Genomic DNA, 18,585 nt, shown 5'->3' on the forward strand with positions numbered 1-18,585 from the left:
ATGGAAGACCTCTCTTTCTGCCCCTCTCTCTGTAACTCTACATCTCGAATAAATAAAATCTTTAAAAGTAGTAATAATAATAATATTCCCTGTCCTTATAAAGTTCAAATTCTAAGCTGATTAGACAGTGAAATATTACCAAGGAATTGAGCAAAAAAAAAAAAAAGAGGAAGAGAATGAGAAAGGAAGGGAGATTGGTAATTGCTGGCATCAAACAAATTCATTTAACATTTGAATTTCTTTTTAATGTGCTTAATTAAAAGCAGACATATAAAATGAGGCAGGCCAGCAGTTACCACTTTGCCTCTGGGGGAAAACTGGCAGAGGTACTGGGAAGAAGCACCCTGGAGGACACCATAAAACTGGCCCCGCTCTAGTTCACTCTTCATTGTTTCACTGTTACATACAATCTTGTACATCTCCTATACTGCATGATAAACATGGGGCGGGGGGAGATCTAAAGGAAAGCTATTTCCCTTTTTGGGAAGGGAAATTCAGAGCACAAGTGAACAGACAATGTAGTCAATGTTCATGAAGGCAATGTAATGGCATGACCCAAAGGAGAACATGAAACAGTGATCTTAAAGTTAACAGCTCTCAGTGGAGGATGACCCAAGTACTTGGGCCCTGCACCCGCATGGGAGACCAGGAGAAGCACCTGGCTCCTGGGTTCAGATCGGCACAGCTCCGGCCGTAGCGGCCATTTGGGGGGTGAACCAACGGAGAAAGGAAGACCTTTCTCTTGTCTCTCTCTCTCTCTCTCACTGTCTAACTCTGCCTGTCAAAAAAAAAAAAAAAAGTTAACAGCCTTCGACAGAGCCTTCATAAAACCATGGCTCTACCCTCCTCTATACCTTCTCCCAGATCAAAGGTCCCTGGCAAGAAGACAATGCTACTAGTTTGCACTTCCGTTAAACTCTGAGAAAACATTTATGGGCTGCAGTCCACCTGATTCAAGGTAGCTTTCCAGTTCTTAGGTGGAACAGTAGCCATGTTTCTGCAACTGCTCTCTCCCACTTCAACCTTAATTTCCTTACAGAGATCTTTGGCAGGCAAAGGGGGGGGGGGGGTGTTATCCAAAAAAGATCCCTCCTTAAGATCGGACTTTGCATTAGCACACACATTTCACCTACTGGTTTCTCCACCCTGACCCAGTCAGTGTCCAGTCTAGGGCATTTAAACGATAGGTTCTGACCTGCACAAGAGCCATTGTTGAGTGACCCTCCTGGCCACTTCCAGGCATTCTTTTCCCTCCACCTGTATCTAAGCTGCACCCGAAATCAAAGCTGAGCCTGAAATACTCTGAGCTAGCGAGGGGGCTGTATTTCTTAGCCCTAATAACCACTTAAACTAGTAAAACTTGATTTCCCCAAGGAATCCAGCCTGAAGCAAACCCTCCCCAAGGGCTCCACTGAGGGGGCAGCTGCTGAAACGTTTCGGATGACTCAGACACCTGTTTCCAAATAGTATCTAAGTGGCTTCGCCCCCTTCCCTGAGCTCCGGCTGCAGGCACTGCAGGCACTCGAAGACCCTGGGCACATCTGGACCTCCCCCGCTCAAAGAAACTCGACTCTCGGGCCCCACCAGCAGCCTGGGCGAGAGGAAGGGAGGAGAGAAAGCAGTCGGGCTGAGGCTCGGGGCCGGCAGGCTGCTGCGGGCCAGGCCTGGGTCGGCACCGCCGGCTCGGAGCTGGGGTTCCTTCTCCGACCTTGAAAGGGGCGACGCGGACCGGAACCCGCAGCAGACGCGGCGGCTGGGAGCCCGCGCAGGCTGAGGGGCAGCGGTGCGGCCTCGCCGGACCGCCTCACCTGCACTTCTGTCGGCCCACAGGATTACTGACAGCACCAGCGCAAGGACTGATCCAGGCGAGACCATGTTTGCGACGAACCGCCGCCAACACGCGGGACTCAGAAAGGGCGCCCAAGCTGGGGGAGGAGCCACGTGGGCAGAGGGCGTGGCCCGGGCGGGGCGCGGCCTGCCGACTCCACCCCTCCCAGGACCGTCCCTCTGGCGGCGGCGAAAAGCCTGCCGCTTCCCGTCCCGGCCGCCGTAGTTTTTTTTTTTTTTTCCCTTTTAAAAAAAAAACGGTTACCCAGCAACGAGAAAAAACAACCGGAATCCTGGGTATCAGCTCGGAGAGAAAGAAGAGGTGAGGCGGTTTCCCCCACTTCCTCTGCAGTGCCGAGGCCTCGCCTTTTCCCTTCGTCTGCCGTATTCTTCCACTATCCCCGATTCGTCCCGGAAACCCTGGAGCAAACAGCTTGGGAGCGAAGGCAGCCTGTTCTGCGAGGGTCTGAAATCCAGGGCCTCAAGACCCTGCCCCAACGGCTGTCCGGCGGGCCTCCCACTCCCCAGCGCTTCCTCGGGGTCTCACCCGGCCTTGTACAGCCCCAGAAAGATTCCGCACTTCTGTTGCGTTTAAAAAAAAAAGAAAAGACAAGAAAAAGAGAAAGCCCTCCGCGGGTGGGCCTCGTTAAATCGTCCAGTTTCCCAGTCTCAGCCCCTCGCCACGGGCCCGCCGTTTTCCGGCCTTGACACACCCGGCAGGTCCCGCGTGCGCCCCTCATACCGGTGGCCTACCCCACTGCTTGGCACCTGCCCCTAGTGTAGCCCTTGAATTGCAACACGGGTCACGACAAAACTAGGAAAACAATCTCAGAGGTTTAGGGACTGGGGTTTGAAAATCATGACCTACCATCTCATTCCCCTCCCCACCCCGGCTTCCTCATTCCAGAGTTCAAAGGTAAAGGTACTCGGAGGCCGTGTGGATCAGGCTTTAGATGAGTCAGCGGAGGGAAAGTTGAAGTGTGAGGCTTCCAGTTAGACAAGTTAGAATTAAATAGAATCAGGACTCGTTCCTAATTTATTTTTTTTATTATTTTTTTTATTTGATGGGTGGAGTTACAGACAGCGAGAGAGACAGAGAGAGAGGTCTTCCAACCACTGGTTCACTCCCCAGTTGGCCGCAACGGCCAGAGCTGTGCTGATCTGGAGCCAGGACCCAGGAGCTTCTTCCCCGTCTCCCATGCGGGTGCAGGGCCCCAAGCACTTGGGCCATCCTCCAGTGCTATCCCAGGCCATAGCAGAGAACTGGATTGGAAGTGGAGCAGCCAGGACTAGAACCGGCACCCATACGGGATGCCAGCACTGCTGGTGGAGGATTAACCTAGTGCACCACAGTTTTTTTTTAAGAGCCTAAACTGGGTCTTCTTAGCAACTGATAATGAGTTCAACATTCATTTAACAATGGTTCTCTCTAAATGGCTGTGGAATAGCATAAATTACCGTTTTAAGAAGAGAAAGAGAGGGCCTGTGCTGTGGCACTGTAGGTTAATCCCCGCCTAAGGTGCTGGCATCCCAATATGGGCGCCAGTTCTAGTCCTGGCTGCTCCTCCTCCAATCCAGCTCTCTGCTATGGCCTGGGAAAGCAGTGGAGGATGACCCAAGTGCTTGGGCCCCGCACCCCTCATGGGGGACCCGGAAGAGGCTCCTGGCTTCAGATCCAGCTCTGGCCTTGGGGGAATGAGCCAGCAGATGGAAGACTTTCTCTCTGTCTCTGACTCTCTTTGTAACTCTGCCTCTTAAAAGAAATAAAATCTTAAAAAAAAAAAAGAAGAAGAAGAAGAACAGAAAAAGAGGGATAGTGCGGTGACTGTTCCTCGCCACGACTGGAGAATTAGGCAGGCTACCCGCAGCTTGCCTTGACCGAGGAGGGGAAGTGCGCCACCCGCCACTCAGCCTTCCCCAAACCCGGGGGACAATCAGGCACGGTGTGGAGCCCAGTCGAAGCAGGGTCTCACTTTATTGTAAAAGGGAGGTGTATTTAATAGCTGAGGTACAGAGCGGATGGCACAGAGTAGATGAGTGGATATGGGCAAGGGGTGGGGTGATGTGATGCAAAAGAGTCTTAGCCACTCCTATTATACCACCTTAATGATCCTTAGGCAAAAGCGCCCTGGGGCTAGGGTGTTTGCCACCAGGGATTTGAAACTTAAAGACAGGATTTCAAATTCGAGGCAGGCTCAGGAAGTTTCCTCTAGGCCTCCCCCACAGGATAGAAAACATGCTTAGTGTCACAGTGAAAATCTGTATTTTTCAAAATAATTTGGCTAATTGGGTTTGTAATATTCTAAATCATAATACAGAACAGAGGGTTCTTTGTAAGAGATGGATGACTTGGGTTGTGTTGGGATAAAAGAACGGAAGTCCAGAAATTCTGGGTTTCAGAAATCATTGTCATGGTTGTGATTACATAGTTAAAATCAGACACATTGAAAGTGCTCTCTAATCTCTAGGTACCACATAGGCAAGTTCTTGCCAAGGAGATGTCGATTCCATTTTCCAACACCCACTATCGAATTCCACAAGGATTTGGGAATCTTCTTGAAGGGCTGACACGTGAGATTCTGAGGGAGCAACCGGACAACATTCCAGCTTTTGCAGCAGCATATTTTGAGAACCTTCTAGAGAAAAGAGAGAGTAAGCTATTATCCAATAGGCATTTTTACACTTGAATTTAGCCAAAAGGCCGAGAAGCAATCAATAGGCATTTTTAAATAAGAGACTCAGCATTTGGTTATGGTAAAATTTGCTTAATGTCATCTCCATTCTACAGAGAGCTATTAGGAGGCAGGTAGCTTCAAATAATTTGAAGCTTGCTCTTTGAACTAATTGTGTGCCCCTTGAATGAGTTCCATGTAATTTGAACGTCATCAGTTTACTGCCAAGACCTTCACTGTATGTCTTGTGGACTCACAGGGTGGAAGGGAACCACAAAAGATCATAGCATCTTGCTCTCTGCTTTGCAGTTGACCGGTCCTGTGCAGCCCCAGCAGTTCACTGGCTATGCTTCTGGACAGGAGAGTTTGTGATTCCCTTTAAATTTTGATTCTTCTCATTTGAAAGTATTATAAAAGTATTGTAAAAAGTAATGCTGTACATTCCTTAGACTGAGTAAACTGATACTCACTGAAGTATACAAAACTGTTCTACATTAAAGGCATAAAAACAAACTGCTCTGAAAAATGTACTGCCAGTTTGGAAAGGGAATTTACATTCTTTATACTCTTCCAAGTCCCATCCTGCACAGACTAAGAGTCACACTAACAATTAAGTCTTTGGTTGAGAGCCAAAACAAAGTTCAGTCACTTCCATAAACAAAATTTCCACGTTGCTAACTTAAAGGTTCCTAACTATCAGGACCTGACCCAGTGCTCAAAATGGGAATCGTTAGACCTTTAATTTGTACTAAGAACCTCTTCTTGATTACAACAATCATTTCGTGTAAGCAATTGTCATTCCTTTGGATTATAATACTCCAACAAAATGGTAAAGCTGACTGGAAATAGCCACAAGCTATTACATTCCATTGTAAATCATTGTATAGAGAGAGGAAACTTAACACAAAGCTTAAACTTAAACAGCGTCCATGCGCACTGCACAGCTCCACCCCCTGTCTTCTCTGTCCTCCCCTTGCAGAGCCCAAAATCTTTGCCAGTTTCCTGAGTGTTGTTGGGCTTTTCCATATCAAGTCAATGTGAATATTTGTTGCATTGTCTGAAACTTCAATTCAACTGAAAACATAGACATTTTTCAGAGGTGAAAGGTTAAGAGAAATCCTTTGGGAAAAGACATGAACTGTGACCATTAAATAAATTAATGTTAAATTAATGAAATAGTTGATGCAGTAAAAAGTCTTTAGTCATTATTTAATTTTAGAACTCAGAAATATCCCATTACAAAAACATTTGAGTCATTGTTACCAGATCACAATAATAAAAGGAAATGATGATTCAGATTAATGGTCTCAGGATACTATCTCTCTAACTAATAAACCATGGGTAATATATTTTAAAAAATTAAGAACCACACCCATTTCAACCCATGTCAACCAAAGGTGAATTATCTAACTGAAACACATATGGGAGTACTTCAGAATTTCATGGAAAATTTAATTAAAACATATTTATTTTGGTGCAAAATAATTTTGAAATCCATGTATGGCTATTTTCTTTTTTTTTTAAATGATTTATTTATTTACTTGAAAGTCAGCGTTATACAGAGAGAGAAGGAGAGGCAGAGACAGAGAGAGGTCTTCTATCTGCTGGTTCACTCCTCAGTTGGCAGCAACAGCTGGAGCTGTGCCAATGCAAAGCCTGGAGCCAGGAGCCTCTTCCAGGTCTCCCATGAGGGTGCAGAGGCCCAAGGACTTGGGCTTTCTTCTTCTGCTTTCCCAGACCATAGCAGAAAACTGGATTGGAAGTGGAGCAGCCGGGAAGAGAGCTGGCGCCTATATGGGATGCTGGCACAGCAGGCGGCAGTTTCACCTGCTACACCACAGCACCGGCCCCAGGTTTTTTTCATAATATACATAGCCTGTGAACTTTTTGAAGACCCCTTGTGTCAGAATTTAGTTTCTCCAAAAAGGCAAAAGCAATCGTGGACCAATCTTCCACACGGTATAAGAATTTCCTTGCCAGCATTCTTAATAGGTAACTACTAATTTTCATTTTTGTCTTTGTAAAAGCAAAGATGTTAGCATACAATATGAGTAGTAACTATCTCAAATCACTAAGGAAAAGGTGGATGTTTTATTAAATGATATTAGAATGAAAATAGAAAAAGATAAAAATGGATAAATTTCTTGTATTGTACATCAGGGTAAATGCTAAACTGGTCTAGCATTTAAATATTTTTAAATGAGAAGAACAACATAAAAGGGTGAATTTTTATATAACCTAGGAAGAAAATTTGCTAGCTAATTTGTTTTAATTGTTTCAAAAATCCAGAAGCAAATTAGGGAACAGATAGATAAAAAACTGACAACATAAAAATAAACATTTACATGGCAAAAAGTACCATGAAGAAAATGAAATTACAAATGACAAACTGAAAGAAAATATTTGTAATTATATCCCAATGGGTTAATAAGCCTTGTAAACAAAGCTTGTGAAAAAGGTGCTAGAACACATAACCCAATCAAAGAAGTGGACAAGAGATACAGTTCACATAAAAATAAATGCAAATGGCCCTTAACATATGAAAATATTCTCAAAGTAACCCATAATAACAGAAGTCCAAATCAAAACTACAATGAGCTACCAACAACAGCCTCTCTAACATATCAGATAGAGAGAAATAGGCACTCATATATTGTTGGGAGAGATGTAAGATGATACAGCCTCAAGGAGGATAACTCAGCAATACCTACCAAAATTGCATATGTATTTTACCTTTAAATTACATTTCTATACTTTTCATTGCATCGTCATTTGTGGAAACAACCTGGATATCTATAAAAGTAGATTTATTGAGTAAGTGAAGAATACATTCAATGGAATAATATGTAGCTGTGGCCGGCGCCGTGGCTCAATAGGCTAATCCTCCACCTTGCGGCGCCGGCACACCGGGATCTAGTCCCGGTCGGGGCGCCGGATTCTGTCCCGGTTGCCCCTCTTCCAGGCCAGCTCTCTGCTATGGCCAGGGAGTGCAGTGGAGGATGGCTCAGGTGCTTGGGCCCTGCACCCCATGGGAGACCAGGAAAAGCACCTGGATCCTGGCTCCTGCCATCGGATCAGCACGGTGCGCCGGCTGCAGCGGCGGCCATTGGAGGGTGAACCAACGGCAAAGGAAGACCTTTCTCTCTCTGTCTCTCTCTCTCACTGTCCACTCTGCCTGTCAAAAATAAAAAAAAAATAAAAAATAAAAAAAAAATATGTAGCTGTAAAAACAAAAATGAAGAAGAATAAAGAAACAAGATAAGTTTATTTTGGTGGAAAAAAATTGAAATTCATGTATATGAGGAGTCTTCCAAAAGTTTGTGAAAAATGCATACTATGAAATAACTTCAAAATTTTTATACCAAAATGAGCTTATTTTTAATTCTATTTCCATAAACTTTTTGGAATACCCTCACTATAGAACATTGTAGAACATAAAGCAAGCAACTATTCCAGTGTTGATGGAATAAATTTTTACTGTAGGAAAAAATGACATGTAATTATAAATCAAAGACGTTAATAAAATCCTGTAATCCTAAATGTGAGTTGAAAAATAAGTGTGATTTCATTATATGTTTTTACTTTAAAAAAATGAAAGAAGTATTTTCTATCTCTAATACATTAAAAAAAAAAAAAAGCCTCAAAACAATGCCCAACCCATACAATTAAGTCATCTACTTAGTCCCTAAACTATCATCTCTAAATACCATTTCTGAGGAATCAGGACTTCTTACTTGGATAACTGAATCCATGAACTGGACAAAAATATACAAGGTGAGGCTTAACACCTAGAGGAGGAAGCTATCAAAGATGGCCAGAGCTGTTTGTGAGGGATTCAGGGGCATCTGAGCACCTGCGTAAACTCCCTTTTGTACAACTAGAGAATCAGTGAGAGTAATAAATACAGTGGATTGAAATTCATCCAAATTATTAAAACTATTCATGAATACATAACAGAAACAAAGAACATGCATTTCTCACCCTTGAGGATCCTATAGAACCAATTGATTATTCTGAAAACTGGTAACTAAAGGAAAAGGATCAAACCCATAACCTTCCTTTTTTGTTCTTAAATTTTTCTTTATTGATTGATATCGCTAATGCATATTCTGGGAGGCAGCAGGTGACGGCTCAAGTACTCTAGTCCCTGCCACACATGTGGGAGACACTTTGATGGAGTTCCTGGCTTCTGAGTTGGCCAGACCCAGCTCTGATTGTTGTGAATATTTGGGGAGTGAGCCAGCCAAAGGAAGATCTCTATCTGTCTCTTTCTCTGCCTTGTGCCTTTCAAATAAACCAAATAAAATTTTTAAATGACCTAAAACAATGATCATCAATCAGCATGTAAAAATTATAGCAAGAGATAATAACTAGATATATCTCCTGACAGAATTACACAACAGTAGTAGAATACTCTTGATGGAACAAAGATATAAGCCTCAGCCATTCTCTTTCATTGCCCAGAAGATAGATAAACATTGGAATGTATTCCTTGCCCTTGAATCTCAACTGGGTCTCACACTCTATTGCCTTCATACCCCACCCCTCATGGCCACCTGAAAGACCAGTTCCAGGAATTCCCTTTCACCTGCTGCCCCCTACCCTGGGGGTCGAGGCCTTCTGCCACATGTTCCATCATGTGCACATGGGCAGTTGGTCACTTACCTCTACGAATTTATTTTCTCTGAATAAATTCAGTCTGGCTATAAATTTGTACATTGCCTCCTCTCTATTCTGTGCCTCTTCCTAAGATTTATGGTGCCCCGTGTGAGGAGGACCAATCTGCAACTCTTTTCCTAACACTCTTGACCCAAAAAAATAAAACAAAAGAAAAAAGCCTCACAAATGAGATCCTACCTGCAAATCAAACTGTCAGTCCACAAGAAATTCACAGGTAGAGGATCCTGTTAAAAGCCACCATGAAAGTAGAGTCAGAAATAGCTAAACTGTGGATAAATTACCTAATCTTATCAACAAATAAATTATGAGGAAAAATTAGGCGGTTGGGAGTTTCACATTAAAACATTGAAAAAATAACAAAAGAATATGTGTGCTCACTTTGGGATTTTAATTTGAACAAACAATAAAAAATATATTAGATGATGGGGGAAATTTGGATAGTTGACTGGAAAGTTAATATTAAGAAATTATTGTTAGTATCTTTAGGTGTGCTAATGGTAAGGTGGTTATATTTTTAAACTGTATCAGAAATGCATACTGAAATATAAATAAAATACTAGGATACTTGGAGTTGACTTTGAAATAGAAGAAAGGGTAAAAAAATTAATCAGAATAAAAGGTTATAGGTAACACAAGATAGATCATGAGTTAATAATTATTGAATCCAAGTGATGCATATTAGATTTGTTACACTGTTCTCGCTACTATCTAAGTTTTAAGTTTCATAATGAAAAAAGAATAAATTTTGTTTAAATGTATGTATCACTTTCTTTCTATGTCAGTCTTATGTGCATCATTAAAAATAACTCTCCCATCTTTCACTTTTCCAAACTTCCTGACTATTTAGCATTTATTTTTATATATTTTTCTGTAAGTGCCTGTATTAATACTAAGTATTGACATTTGTTCCCTCTAGAAATTCTGTGAAGGCAGAAATTATGTTTTTTAGTGCTTCTCTAAATATTTCCATAGGCTCATCTAATGTTTAATTGGTCATCATATATGAGGGTACTTCAAAAAGTTCATGGAAAGTAGAATTAAATAATTTTATTTTTGGTTCAGAAAAGTTTGAAATCCATGGATACTTGTATTCAATGATCATGGGTGGTAATGTCTTCTATGTTAGGCTAAGTGCAATATCAATAAATTTTCAACTTGTCAGTAAAGAACCTGTGATTTGAAACAAGAAACTTATTTTGTTACTATTCTAGATTTACTTGAATGAGCCCAAATGAGTCTGACATTACTGTATCTTTATTATTCAGAAACCAACTTTGATCCAGCTGAATGGGGGGCTAAGGTTGATGACCGCTTCTATAACAACCATGCGTTCCAGGTATAGTTCTATGAAGCTACTGGATTTGGCTGTTTATTCTGCCTGTCCACAAAACAGACTTTTAGAGTCTCCCCAGAATTGTAAGGACTGTGTGAGGTATGACAAATAACCTATTCAAACTGTTTAATTGTGCCATTTTTCTCATGAGGAATTATTTTCTAAGGTCTCTGAATCACACACAGATAATTAGCTCAAGTTTAAAGATGACACTTGGCTCAAATTTAAAGATTATCAACAGAAGAAAGGTGCTTGAAAAATATAAAATAATTATGCATCATTTATTCAAATTTTATTGAGCTTAGCAGTAGCAGGTACTCAACAAATCCCTGTTGAATTAATCAATGATATTTTATAAAATAAAACACTATTACTCCAATATTTCATTATCATTTACATGTTACAAAACATTGATTGGAATTAAAGATGGTGATAGTATCAGGTTTTCTCTGTAAAGTTAACTTCTTCAGAGACTGAACCTGTCTCTCTCTGAAGCAACCTATCCAAGACAGACTTTCTCAACCAAGGTTCCTCAAAATAAATAAATAAATAAATAAGCCTTAAACCAAGTTAAGCCCTAAACTGTCACAGGTGGGGAATCAGTGGCTTACTTTTTATCTAGAATGAGTCTAATTCCATGCCACCCTTGGGAGAATTGAGAAAATAGACACTCAAAGCATTCTCTGTGTTCTGTGGTTCGAATGAGGAAGGTTGCTTGGGAAAGGCTGTGTGGAATCAGTATCACTTGCATCAACTGCAAACTTGAAAGAAATTTAAAAGCTTGGGCCCTGCTCCAGGCCTGCAGATCAGTTACATTTTAACAAGATTCCTAAAGTTAATTGGAAGGGACATTAAAATTTGAGAATGTCGCTCCCCCTCTTCGCGGAGGAACAACACAGGACCCTGCACTGTTCTTTTGTCTGCTCGGACCTTCCCGGGTTTGCTGCTGGTCCTTCCCGGGTTGGCTGCCGACCCCTCCACCTCCGTGGAGGGGCGGTTCCCCCTGCCACTTTCCCCACTTCCGCGGGGGAGCGGCACACCGCCAGCCGGCTCTCTCGGCTCTCTCGGGGGCTGCTCAGATGTTATCCGGATATTCCTGGTGCATGTTGTCTCTCTCCTCCTTTATAGTCCTCTTCCACCAATCCCAACTCTGCTACCCACACGCCGAGCATGCTGCTCTCCTCCAATCAGGAGCAGGATCAACTCCTACAGCTTATCAAACTGATGAGGCAGCTGCGTAGTTGTTTGCTCCTCCCCAGCGCCATATTGTGGGAGAGCAGATGCATAGAATAAGTCTTAATTCCAGTAACTTAGTCTAGTCTCAGTTGCTCCCCACAGAGAACACTAGACAAGTGAGATGATACCATTAGCCAAGCTACCTAAAAGGTCAGGTGTTGGTAGATCCTCTAATACAGTTAGGGAGTTTCCTGAAGAAGTAGCTGTGACTTATTTCATGAGTTCAAAAGTGAAGTAAGTTCTATCCATTTGTGCCTACAGATATAGGGGTGATCTGTTTATTTTACTGTATTCTCTATGTTCATGTTTTATTTCTCTTGTGTTTCATTGAAATCAAAGGAATAATGTAGAAAAATTTTTCAACCATTCTGTCGCATAAACATTTCAGGCATTTTTTTTAAATTCTAAAAGCTTTGTTTGATTAGCTTATATATCCTTAAATTTCTGTTTTATATGTTAACAAGGCTCTTCCCATGTGTGATGAATTAGTGATGCCTCTATTTTGGAAGAAGACTTCAATAGTCATGTCAAATAGGCATAGCTGATTTTTTGTTTTATATTTAAATCACTTCCTAAAGCAGAAATTACTTCTTTTTAAAAAAAGTATTTATTTATTTGAAAGTCAGAGTTACACAGAGAGAAGAGAGGCAGAGAGAGAGAGAGAGAGAGGTCTTCCATCCAATGGTTCACTCCCAATTGGCTGCAATGGCCAGAGCTGCACAGATCCGAAACCAGGAGCCAGGAGCTTCTTCAGGTCTCCCACCTGGGTACAGGGACCCAAGGACTTGGGCCGTCTTGTACTGCTTTCCCAGGCCACAGAAGAGAGCTGGATTAGAAGCAGAGCAGCCGAGAATTGAACCGGCCCCCATATGGGATGTTGGCACTGCAGGCAGTGGCTTTACCCGCTATGCCACAGTGCCAGCCCCAGAAATTTCTTCTTTGACCTAGTTTTAAATTCATAAACTTCATTAAAAAGTCAGTGTCGGACGGTTAGCCAGCAGTTAAAATATTCATGTCCTAAATCGAAGCACCTGAGTTCAGTACCCATCTCCAGTGTCAGACTTTTACATCCTGCTAACACAGACCTTGGAAGCAATGGTGAAGGCTCAAGTAATCAGATTCTTGCCACTCAGGGTGGAGACTTGGATTGAATTCCTGGCTCTCAGTGTCGGCACAGAAGATTAAGCCATCGCTTGTAGTGCCAGCATCCCATATGGGCGCATGTTAGAGTCCCAGCTGCTCCACTTCCAATCCAGCTCCCTGCTGATGCTCCTGGGAAAGCAGCAGCAGATGGCCCAAGTCCTTGTTCCACTCCCACCCACATTTGGAGATCCAGAGGAAGCTCCTGGCTTCAGCCTGGCCCAAGACCTGGCTGTTGTGGCTACTTGGGTAGTAAACCAGCAGATGGAAGATCTCTCTCTCTCTCTCTCTCTCTAGATCTCTGCCTTTCAAAAAAACAAACAAACAAACAAAAAAAAAAAAAAAAAAAAAAAAAAACCTCCTGGCTCTCAGCTGTAGCTAGCCCAGTCCCAACAATTGCAGACATTTCGGATGTGAGCCAGAGGATGGGATGAGATCATTTGCTCTCTCGCTCTCTCTCTCTCTCTCTCTCTCTCTTGTTCTTTCTGTCTCATCTGCCTCTCAATTTTTTTAAATTTTTTTAAAGATTTATTTATTTATTTGAAAGGCAGAGTTACAGAGAAGCAGAGGCAGAGAGAGAGAGAAGGAGAGGGAGAGAGAGAGAGAGTATATGTCTTCCACCCATCCCCTGATTCACTCCCCAGATGGCTACAATGGCCGGAGCTGCACTGATCCGAAGCCAGGAACCAGGAGCCAGGAACTTCTTCTGGGTCTCCCATGTGGGTGCAGGGGCCCAAGTACTAGGGCCATCCTCCACTGCTTTCCTAGGCCATAGCAGAGAGCTGAATCGGAAGTGGAGCAGCAGGGACTTGAACCGGTGCCCATATGGGATGCCCAGCACTGCAGGCAGCGGCTTTACCCATTACACCAATAGTGCCAGCCCTCAAATATTTTTTTAAAGTCAACTCAACTTCATACTATGAAGCAAAATGGCATTTGTTTTATTTCTACTTTAGAAACTATTGGCACCGCCTTTTTATACTTTGCTCAGGATTCATTACAGCATCTTAACAACATTTAGTATAAGACTGGTTTGTTTTTAATAAAACAATGGCAAATACATTGCAAAAGCAGAAGATCAAACATTTTAACCAATTTCTTTGTCTTTGATGTTTGTTTATACATGCTCCCTTGAGAATTTTCATTTTTTTTTTCATATTCCAGTGTACTTCTGTTGTTAAAAGATAAACTTGATTCCCTCTACTTCTCAGTTTTAATATTTAGTTACCCATAAGCATTTTGTTGAAAGACTTTTATATTTTGGAAACATTGCCTATTTGGCCCTCTCCCTTCTCTCTAGGAGCATGAATCTGAGAAATGTGAAGCTGAAGAAAAGTCTCAATCTGTGACAGAGGAAGAGACACCAGTCCTGACCATAGTATGTACTATTTTCCATGTATATTGGATTCCCAAGAATGATATTACATAGCTTAAAATTATACCCTAAGTATGTGAGTAAATCTATTATGTATATTGTTAAGCTATATTGCTTTCAAGATAAGTAACATCCGTGATAAACTATCTGGTTAATCATTTTCATCCATGCCTCTTGCAAAGGGAAACACATTCTTCTCATTAAGAATAAAATCATTTCCAAGACTGTCAGTGGGTAGAAAATCTCCCTGTGGAGAAAGGTAGACAGAACTCACAGCCCCAGTCATGATCCTTGAGATTCAGCTTCCACCTTTGGAATTTTTCACTAATGGACACTGCCACCACCATACACTGGCAAAGGCTCAGAGCTAACAAAAGGAAAATCACAGAGAATTACATATAGCCAAAAGAAAAGGCTTTATGCAATGCAACTCATTCATCTTCCATGCATACCCTCTACACAAATGTCTGTCTTCCTGATAACCTACATCCTAGCAATTCAGACATGGGAAGTTCATCTTCAAAAGTATCTATTCAAAGGTGTGCTGGAGCCAACTCTCAAGAGACAATTGTTGGCATCTCCAACCACCTTCATGTTAAGTAACATCATTTTAATAATCTGAAATCAGCCACTTAAGGAGTATTAGGGCCATGTCAAACATCACAAATCTGGGCTTTTTTTTTTTTTTAAATCTTCTGGAGAATCAGTTGTTAAACATTTATCAGCACATCATGGTTGTGTGTGTTCTTCATAGTCCAAACTCAAGGATCACACCTAGTGAGAAAGGACTTACTCTCTGCAAGGTCAAAGGCCAAATTCCTGAGTTCTTTTTTATGTCTTAATGTCACAGTTAGTTATCCAATAATTGACACCCAAAATGAACATTCCCCTCAAGGAATACCTTGTTTCCCACCCAGTGAAGCATGGTTTCTCCTCACGGCACTTACAAATTATTCCAGAATTATATCAATACAACCCAATAAGCCTAATATAGGACCAAGATGTAATGGGGAATCAAAGAAGAAGGAAGGAAGTGTGATTGCCTTGTGTCTTTCACAGGTGCCTGTATGTAGGTTTTCATGAGTTTGAGTTGGGATCTGTTGATTTCTAATTTGAGCATAATTTATTTGCCCATTTTGGGGCATCATCTCAGAGGGTTTTATGGCATTCTGTTTTCCATTTTAAAGTTTAAGAGCCCAGTTGGCCTTACTGTTTGTAATATGGTCCATCAATAAGAGATTAAGTAAATAAACCAAAATATATCAGTACAATGGAATACAATATTGTCACAAAAAAAGGATAAGCAGAATTATGTGCAGAATAATAACATAAAAAAGAAAGCCAAGATATACTGTTACATGGAAAAATATAGAAATTTTGAAAGGATATATATTTATAAATATATCATTATTATAGGTTAAATATATATATATTAGAATATATATCTTAGAAAAGGATTTGGGAAGGTAGAGAACATTTACTGCCAGTAACACAAATTTTTTAAATGCATATGTAGTATTATTTTTATAATTTAAAAAGATAATAATAGCCATGTATCTATTCAATAATACACTTAAGAGCCATGCATTTCACTGTCTGTACCTATTTTTTAAAAAAAAAAAAAGCTATATGATAAAGTTCAAAGTTCAGCTAGCAGTGTTACATCCAACACTACTGAACTAAATCTGGAACTCTCTTTGGCACTCCACTTTAAAAGTATGATTTTGGTTAGCCAATCATTTGGAAATTAGGAGATAATTTTAAGCCATTTTATGTAATCATGATTATTTTGAAACAGTATATTTACTAATCTTCTTAACATTTTTACCATGCTTCAGGGATTCTTACTGGTTTCCCCCCAAAAATGTTACCACTCAGGAAACTATTAAATAGGGATTATTTTGGGCAAAAAAAGAAGTTGGCAATGATATTTTATTTCAGAGACATATTAAAGAGTGACAAAACAAAATGCTTGCTATTTTGGCATTCACCATTTGGTGCATATACAATGTGTCAATATATAAAATTCCCTTAGGAAGCAGCAGCTTCCAGATAGTTGCATCCCTAAATTTATTAAATTTATGCATTTATTTTTTTTTTGCACAGTTTCACATCTTGTATTTCCCACATGCTTTGGCTGAGTTCTCTCTATATAGTACATTTATTTTTATGTCATCAAAATGTGGAATATTTAAGAAGCCTCTTACTTTTTCTCCTCTCAATGAAGGACTCTGAAGACGATAAAGATAAAGAGGAGATGGCTGCTCTCAAAATCCAAGCGGCCTTCCGGGGACACTTAGCCAGAGAAGATGTAAAAAAAATTCGAACCAACAAAGCTGAAGAGGAAACAGAGGAAAACAATTGAGGGCACTGGCTTTACCCCACACACACCTGCAAAAAAAAAAAAAAAAAAAAAAATGGAAAAACAGCTGAATCCATCAATCCTGTTCTGATTGTCAGTTTTTTCCTTAGTAAGGGAATTTTGGTGTTACAAAATAGCATTAGTTGCTGTTGTGAAAATCTGTCATGAGCATTTGTTTAATAAACATGCCATTGATACCTGCCACTGAAGAGTTCTTTGAGTCATCAGTACTGTTTATACTCTTCCCAAGTCTATGTAGAGAGACCTTTGGATTTAGAGTTACAGAACTGGGGTATGAGGGTTTTTTAAAAAGATTTATTTTATTTTATTTATCTGAAAGACAGTTACAGAGAGAGGTAGAGACAGAGAGAGAGAGGTCTTCTATCCACTGGTTCTCTCCCCAGATGGCCGCAATGGCCAGAGCTGTGCCGATCGATCTGAAGCCAGGAGCCAGGAGCTTCTTCTGGGTCTCCCACATGGGTGCAGGGGCCCAAGAACCCGGGCCATCTTCTACTGCTTTCCCAGGCCATAGCAGAGAGCTGGATCAGAAGAGGAACAGCTAGGTATCGAACCAGTGCCCATATGGGATGCCGGTGCCGCAAGCAGAGGATTAACCCACTGCACCACAGCGCCGGCCCCAGGGTATGAGTTTTTATAGATTCACAGGTTACGATATCTAACCACCACCTAATGAGTAAATCCTCCCTATCACACATCTGAAATGGTTCTTTAGCTGCTGTTTCATTCCTAGTGATGAAGAATTTCACTGTCTTTCAAGGGTAGTCTATTTAACTTCACGAATACTTGAATTATTAGAAAAATAGAAAGGCTTGGTAGTTTTCATTTGTTGTACATACTCTAATCATTTATTGAAAACATACTGAGCACCATTCATGTGCTAGGAATTAGTAGTGAATATTTGTTCTTACGTTCCTGCAGCTTACACTCTATTTTGTCTTGCTCTTCAAATCCACACAAAACAAGACAAATAACAATACCACATTTAAAAAAAGAACCAAAAGGTATCATAATTTCCAAAGTCTCTTTTTTAAATTATTTATTTACTTATTTGAGAAGCAGAGACAGAGGCCAACCCTCTTCTGTTAGGTTCACTCCCCAGTGGGCAGAGCCAGTAAGTGGCAGGAACTTAATCACCTGAGCCATCACCACTGCCTCCTGTGGTCAACATTAGCAGGAAACCGGAGTCAAGAGCTGGAGCCAGACAAGGAACCCAGGCACTCCACTTCTCCACGCCCATGTGGGACACAGACTTCCCAATCTGTGACTAACTGCTAGACCAAACATCTCTCCCCGCTCACCAAGTCCCTTTAATGTGCAAGTGGTGATACCTGTTTCACAAACTAAGGGGCCTTTTTTTTTTTCTTTCAATGAATCATTCAAGTCCCAGGGCTTTATTTTTAGAAAGTTTAGTTTCTCCTTTTTAAGGCCTCCTTACCGTTTATTGTCTAATAAACTAAGAGTTCATGAAATGGAGCAAAAGGTATAGTTCCCTCCCCCAGTAAAATAGGGAGAAAGTAGTCTTACTGTTAATAAAATGGTGCAGCCTTATCTGTGGTGCCATCTATGCCCCAGATGCCATCTTGGGCTATAGCCTGCTGGTGCCATTGCTGGAAACCAGGTGACCACATGGCCCAACCACAGGTGTCAGCTCCACTCCCCTCCTATGCCCTCACCCTCCCTCCCTCCCCACCGCACCCCACCCGCCTTGGGCTTCCTCCACTGACAAGAAACCTTTCCTCTAATTCTGGTGTTTGGTGTGTTTTGTGGTGGCCTTACACTTACCATTTAATTAAGGCTGCTGTCTTCTACTATAACATTGTAGTACAGTCTAGCACACCAGGTGATGCTCTGGCTGATTCTGATTCTTGCCTACACCACAGTGGTTGTCCCATGTTTTATGTGGAGAGTTGCCCCAGGGCAGTTAATGGACAAGGTCCCT

The 18,585-nt window shown here is 41.5% G+C and overlaps 2 protein-coding genes and 2 long non-coding RNA genes across 7 annotated transcripts in view; 1 reads left to right on the forward strand and 3 right to left on the reverse strand.

Moving 5' to 3' along the window:
• Nucleotides 1-2,013, reverse strand: part of SIAE (sialic acid acetylesterase) — a 37,471-nt gene extending 35,458 nt beyond the window's left edge. Inside the window, exon 1 of one of the 2 annotated variants that reach the window (XM_002708317.6) lies at nucleotides 1,809-2,013. In XM_002708317.6, the coding sequence (XP_002708363.2) occupies nucleotides 1,809-1,875 (67 nt within the window). In that variant the 5' untranslated portion in view covers nucleotides 1,876-2,013. The remainder of the gene's footprint in view (nucleotides 1-1,808) is intronic. The other variant, XM_051818768.3, reaches the window with a different exon arrangement.
• On the forward strand, nucleotides 2,008-16,829 carry SPA17 (sperm autoantigenic protein 17; the record flags this gene model as incomplete). Its single annotated transcript, NM_001082626.1, is given in 5 exon segments — nucleotides 2,008-2,136; nucleotides 4,294-4,479; nucleotides 10,445-10,515; nucleotides 14,189-14,266; nucleotides 16,491-16,829. Coding segments are annotated over 4 exon segments (441 nt in total).
• LOC149128577 (uncharacterized) lies at nucleotides 4,326-9,827 on the reverse strand. Of its 3 annotated transcripts, none has more exons than XR_016221566.1 (4): nucleotides 9,357-9,827; nucleotides 7,211-7,349; nucleotides 5,437-5,573; nucleotides 4,328-4,463 (listed from the first exon to the last, which is right to left on the reverse strand). It is a non-coding gene; the product is annotated as an uncharacterized LOC149128577 (long non-coding RNA). The 3 variants fall into 3 exon arrangements; XR_016221565.1 differs by having other exon boundaries at nucleotides 7,233-7,349; nucleotides 9,357-9,826; XR_016221564.1 differs by lacking the exon at nucleotides 5,437-5,573 and having other exon boundaries at nucleotides 4,326-4,463; nucleotides 7,233-7,349; nucleotides 9,357-9,817.
• On the reverse strand, nucleotides 14,281-18,283 carry LOC149128578 (uncharacterized). The gene is made up of 3 exons (XR_016221568.1): nucleotides 18,171-18,283; nucleotides 16,471-16,599; nucleotides 14,281-14,630 (listed from the first exon to the last, which is right to left on the reverse strand). It is a non-coding gene; the product is annotated as an uncharacterized LOC149128578 (long non-coding RNA).
• Between the last annotated feature and the right edge of the window lie 302 nt (nucleotides 18,284-18,585).

Source organism: Oryctolagus cuniculus, chromosome 1 (assembly GCF_051225735.1).
Source record: "Oryctolagus cuniculus isolate XC-2025 breed Fujian yellow rabbit chromosome 1, ASM5122573v1, whole genome shotgun sequence".
NCBI classification, from domain to species: Eukaryota; Metazoa; Chordata; class Mammalia; order Lagomorpha; family Leporidae; genus Oryctolagus; species Oryctolagus cuniculus.